Source organism: Balaenoptera acutorostrata, chromosome 12, assembly GCF_949987535.1.
Source record: "Balaenoptera acutorostrata chromosome 12, mBalAcu1.1, whole genome shotgun sequence".
Lineage (NCBI taxonomy): Eukaryota > Metazoa > Chordata > Mammalia > Artiodactyla > Balaenopteridae > Balaenoptera > Balaenoptera acutorostrata.
The window spans coordinates 75818799-75824798 of record NC_080075.1 but is presented as its reverse complement, the minus strand read 5'-3'; the positions used below and the strand labels follow the sequence as shown (position 1 = coordinate 75824798).

The following is a 6000-nucleotide window of genomic DNA, read 5'->3' as shown; positions in this document are numbered from 1 at the left end:
CCAATGCAGGGAACACGGGTTCGAGCCCTGGTCTGGGAGGATCCCGCATGCCACGGAGCAACTAGGCCCGTAAGCAACTACTGAGCCTGCGCGTCTGGAGCCTGTGCTCCACAAGAAGAGAGGCCACGGTGGTGGGAAGCCGGCGCACCGCGATGAAGAGTGGCCCCCGCTTGCCGCAACTGGAAAAAGCCCTCGCACAGAAACAAAGACCCAACACAGCCAAAAATAAATTAATTAATTTTAAAAAAAATTAGTCTCTCACTTTACTGTAGCTTTGAGTCCAATAGAAACTAAAACTGGATACATAAACCCAGCTTCATCCTTGGAGCCCTCAAAACTTGACTGAGACTCAAATGCAATTATAAACTCTCTAAGCATTCAGATAAAGCTTTATTTTTTTAAAATAAATTTATTTATTTATGTATGTATTTTTGGCTGAGTTGGGTCTTCGTTGCTGCACACAGGCTTTTTCTAGTTGCAGCGAGCAGGGGCCACTCTTTGCTGTGCTGCATGGGCTTCTCATTGCAGTGGCTTCTCTTGTTGTGGAGCACGGGCTCTAGGTGCGCAGGCTTCAGTAGTTGTGGCATGCGGGCTCAGTAGTTGTGGCTCACGGGCTCTAGAGCACAGGCTCAGTAGTTGTGGCGCAAGGGCTTAGTTGCTCCACAGCATGTGGGATCTTCCCGGACCAGGGCTCGAACCCGTGTCCCCTGCATTGGCAGGCGGATTCTTAACCACTGCGCCACCAGGAGCCCAGATAAAGGTTTAAAAAAATCTGTTTCCCAGGTTTATCATTACCAGTCTTTTGATATAGACAATCAAAAGTAAAAATTAGGGACTTCCCTGGTGGTCCAGTGGTTGAGAGTCCACCTTCCAATGCAGGGGACGTGGGTTTGATCCCTGGTCGGGGAACTGGGATCCCACATGCTGCGGGGCAGCCAGGCCTGTGTGCCACAACTACTGAGCCCACACGCCACAATTACAGAGCCCACGTGCTCTGGAGCCCATGTACCACAACCAGAGAGAAGTCCGTGCGCTGCAACAAGGGATCCTGTGTGCCGCTGCTGGGACCCAATGCAGCCAAAAATAGATAGGTAAATGAATGAATATCAAAAAAAAAAAAAAAAAGTAAAAATTATACAATCTGTAAAACCAAGAAAAACAAAGTCTTACTCAAATTCAAACAGTTCCTTTTTACTGTGAAAAAAAAAAAGGAAAAAGAGAAAATTAAAGATTTATACACAGGAAGATTAGTATACTAATCTTGGGACATGAAAAGGTGTCTCACGGCAGACAGCAGAAACATGGGCAATCTAAAGCCAAGAACATTCTATTCGCTTAAAGCAACAAGCCCCTCAAAATTCTGGTATGAAATCTCTCTCCACATTTAAATTCTATGTATTGTTCAAAATACACTGATAACTACCTGATCAAAGAGAAAACAGTATAGAATAAGTGAACCATACTACCTGATCGTATATTGTAGCATAGTCTTCCAATTAGAAAAACAAATTTCAGAAGTAATCCATTTGCTTCTATACAACGACTTTTAGACAATCTTCAACTGAAGTTAAAACCACACTTTCTCAACAGAAAAACTTTTAGATAAAAAATACTGAGGGCTACTAAAATCTAAAAGAATCATATAACAAGATTTTTGGCGTGCTTAATAAACATCAATACGCCCTAGCTACAAAATGAGTTCAGCTAGAAAAGTAGCATTGCATTTGCAGCCAACAGTAATCGTAATTAAGCTAAAGAAAGACATGTTTTTCTTGTCATCTTTATTCAAGTATTTCACAGCAGTTATATTACAAATTACAGTAAATGTTCAAAATTCCAGAATTCAAAAATTAAATAATTTATTTCAAACTAATGTAAAATGAAGTCAGATGCGAAATATCAACTTAACACAATTCTAAATTAAACTACAAACCCAAAACAGACCATAGTTGATGAAGTCTACTTAATCTGCAAAGTAGACATACATGACTGAAACCGAAGAGGACTCCCAAAGTCTAAATAACCAAATGTACAAAATAACAAAAGATGTAGGTACAAGTCCAAATTCAAGCTTACAATGTGATTACAAATAATAATTATAATAACAATGGCATTCAGCTACGGGACCTGACACTGAAGATACCTACCGAATAGCACCATAGCTGAACCAACTTAATCAAAAAATGGGAAGATATTACCACCCCACTCCCTAAAAATAAAATCCAGTAAACCTACAAATACATTGGCATATGAGAAAAATCAAGTCACGAAAGGACATAAAACAAACAAACAAAAAATTAATCACAGGTGAGATTCAAGCTCAAAAACACAATTCCACAGCCATCAGTTTCAACCCTAGTACGGTTCCATCGTCTTCGAAAGGCTCCTATGGTCCCCACAGCTGAGCATTAACTACTGTTGGGCTGTGCCGTGATACGTATTTTAGTGATCTGAGAGCAAGGTTTTTACACAGGAGCTTATCATTTATAATGCTCACAATAGGAAATAAGAACAGAGGTCAATTTGTACATATTTTTGCCAATGCTATAAGGCAAAAATTAAGAACTTACAGAAAGGTAAACAAAATTGAGTCCACTTGGATAATTTCACAAGCTGCTTTAAACTATAGAACCACCAGGTATCTGTAAAATAAGAAAAACTGGTATAGTATGTGGGGGGAAAGGGGCCAGAGGAGTTGGTACAATTTCACCTCATTTTTCTCCCCTTGGCATTAGATTGGCTTTCTCTTTAAGACCTAAACTGTTCAAAGTGGCAGTTCCTATCATACTGAGGTTGCTGCCTATTTCTCCATCTATATCAAGGTTAAAATTAAAAAGCTTGATCTTTTGGAAGCATTTTAATGCTAAACAGAAATAAATTTCCCTTGTCAAACTCACTGATGGCTAAGATCTTAATTAACTTGTACAAATTTAGTAAACTACTAAGAACATATGCATTTTTTTTTTCCATTCACAAGTGCTGCTGTTACTTGAACAGAATGCTTCTGAATTAGAGTAACTGGAATAAATATTTAAAGAAAAATAGTGCAGCAAGAACCTGAGACTTGCAAAAAACCCTTTTACCAGAAACTTGCTACAAAAAATCTGCTACATCTTATTTCATCAAATCTTTAAATTCTGTAACAATTTCCATCAAAATACAAAATGCTAATGTATTAGACTGTAAAATAGCTTGAACTGGTATGATGGTAATAAATACTAAAGTAAGCATGAAAATCCTCCCAATAATCAAATTAGAGGTTTCAAATAACCTCCCCTTTAAAATTGGTTCATCGTTAATCGCACTTGCCCACCTTAAAATACAGTGTGTCTACATGGGTAGTATCTTGAATTATATATGACTAACTGAATATTATGAAAACTTCCTAGGTATAAAGAAAACAAGTGGCATTATTTAAAAATTAAACTAGAATTAGAAGGCATAAAATGTTAATGTAAATGCAAAGAAGCACTTCAGATTACTGCAGTAGCCTTGGCCCAAGTGTGCTTTCTGCGCTGGCGTCCAGCACCCTACAAAGCCAGAGACGAGGAGACAAGTACCTTAGCTTCAGCATGTAAACGGTGGCAAAGTGAATACAGAACTCTGTAGACACTGTTGGTAACTAAAATACAAAAAGCTGAGGTAGCTCAGTATCTCTGCAGTAGTCCAAGACCGTTTGCTCTAATTAAAACCCAAACTACATGTGTTGCATATATTGTAAAGACACACCTGCAGCTAACAGCTATAATGAATGAAGATATCAAGAAAACTTGTCAAAATTTTCTACTTTTTTGTTTAAAAATCATCTGATAAAAAATGTCACTGCACTCCCTTTGTCTCTTTGCAACTGCCTAGACTGTGTCTCTGAATTTGTAGAAAGTTTGTGTAAAACTAGTAACCCATAATTAATTTTAGATAAGTACAAGTCACAGAAATCGCTTAACAAGATCCAAAACAGGTTCCAATCAAAATGAATAGTTGTGAAGGTAAGCTTATGATAAGGGATTTAAACATTAATACTGTTATTCAAGGACCATACCAGAGCTCACTTGCAACTATGCATATAGAAAATGAATTTTATGGAGCTTCTGACAAATTCCTCTCTTTTCTGTCCATTTGGCAAGTCCTGGCTTTAAACCAAAACTGTAACAATTTAGTATACATGAAAATCATTCTTCTCGGGGAACTCAAACATGAATAACTATTAAACTGCCATTGACAGAAGAAAACAGAATGTCACTCTATTTTCTGACCATCATTGTCATCCATACCAAAAAGGGTGTGTGTTTTTTGATGGCCTGTGAATTTTTTTTTGTTGTTGTTTTATTATATGTTTCTTAAACAGAAACGGACCATACAGGAAAACTTACCATTTTAGTATATTATGTGGCTTAACCACTGTCTTGATCGAGTTTTGAAAACAAGATAGGCATTTTATACCAAAACACTGGTTGCCTCTTAATGATACAGAGTATCAAAACTTATTTTCAGGGTTGTGACCAAAGAAAACATTCTAATTCATTTGCTACAAGTAAGCCCATCCTTGTGTTTAGCCTTATCTTTCTCGAATAAAAAGGCACATTAAAGGCAGTTCTAAAGAGCCTAATCTAATTTTATCCAGTTTCTTCAGTTTCCCACCAGAATATACCATAGCCAACTTTAAAACAGGCTTCAGTCCGTTACCCAGAAGAAAAAATAAAAACAAATACGATAAAAGGGGGGCGGGGGGGGGGGTACAGGTTGCCCACTGTTTAAACAATTCAACACACTTAGAACTGCCCCATCCAGTTTCCTCGTGTTTGCTGGTCTGCTCCCTAAGAGAGGTCTCCAAAAGAGAGTGCACAAAAAGAGGAGCAGAAGTGAGAGCAGTTTCTGTAGCACCAAAATCTCCAATCTGTGGGGTTGTATTTTTTATTTGTGGAAAATACAACATGTTTCTGAAGTTCTGTTTGGTTCTTGTAGGCTGGTTGGTTTCAGGTACCTGAGACAATAGCACCAAATTCAACAGAGAGAAAGAATGAGTGAGAGAGCACTTTACACCAAGGCTCTGCACATAATTGGTGCGATTTGAAATTGAATGGCTCAGAAGACTGCTCTGGCAGGAGCAGATTGGAGAGGATAAACCACTCTTCTTGAAAGGTTCATAGGAATGTCTCAAACATATGAACTGTTCTTTCCATCTCCTATAAGGGGGGAAAAAAGTACATGTTATCTATTAAAGGAAAGACAAAAGCATTACAGAAAAATTCACTTCAAATTAACTTTCTAGATAAAGAATTTTAGATACAAAGTTAAGCTTTAAATATATTCCTGATTACAATACCATAGCTACTGTGTAAGGCTATCTGCCCTAGACACTTCCAAATGCCTCCTATTTTACATTTAGGCTAATGAGGATGATGCCAGCAACGGTGAGTACTTACTGTGCCGAATGCGGTACTAAGAAATTGACACGCATAAGCACTCTGCCAGCTAAAAACAGCAGCCAGGATTTGAATACAGGTAGCCTCACTCCAGAGCCTGCACCCTTCCTGACTCATTATATTCGACTGACTCCCAAAGCAAAATGAATGTATTCAGTATAATAAAACTGGTACCCAAAGTAAAACGCACCCTGCTCCCAGTGCTACTCACTTCAATCAGAGCTGAAATTAAAAAAGAAAAAAAAAAAAAAAAAAGCCAGAAAGAGTCGATGCCATCAACACCAGGAATGCCACTCACTGGTGATTCTGCTATAGATTCCTTCTCTCCTAAATGAGACCCCTAGATTACAGGGTTCCAAGACCCATACTGCAAGATGTTTCAACTGCTGAAGAGTATTCAATCCATTCACGCTCATCAAATGTCAAGCATGTGAACAAAGAAGTTCTAGAATTTTTAAAAAGTAAAGAACTCTACCCCACACATTACATTCAGATGGGCAAATGTCAAATACATCTAAGGGTTTCCCTGGTGGTGCAGTGGTTGAGAATCCGCCTGCCAATGCAGGGGACACGGGTT

The 6000-nt window shown here is 38.4% G+C and overlaps 1 protein-coding gene across 2 annotated transcripts in view; it reads right to left on the bottom strand.

Moving 5' to 3' along the window:
* Positions 1-1321: 1321 nt before the first annotated feature.
* ATAD2B (ATPase family AAA domain containing 2B) overlaps positions 1322-6000 on the bottom strand; it is a 154043-nt gene continuing 149364 nt past the window's right edge. For both annotated transcript variants that reach the window (XM_007183456.3, XM_007183457.3), the window contains exon 28: positions 1322-5183. In XM_007183456.3, coding sequence (XP_007183518.2) covers positions 5142-5183 — 42 coding nt within the window. In that variant the 3' untranslated portion in view covers positions 1322-5141. The remainder of the gene's footprint in view (positions 5184-6000) is intronic.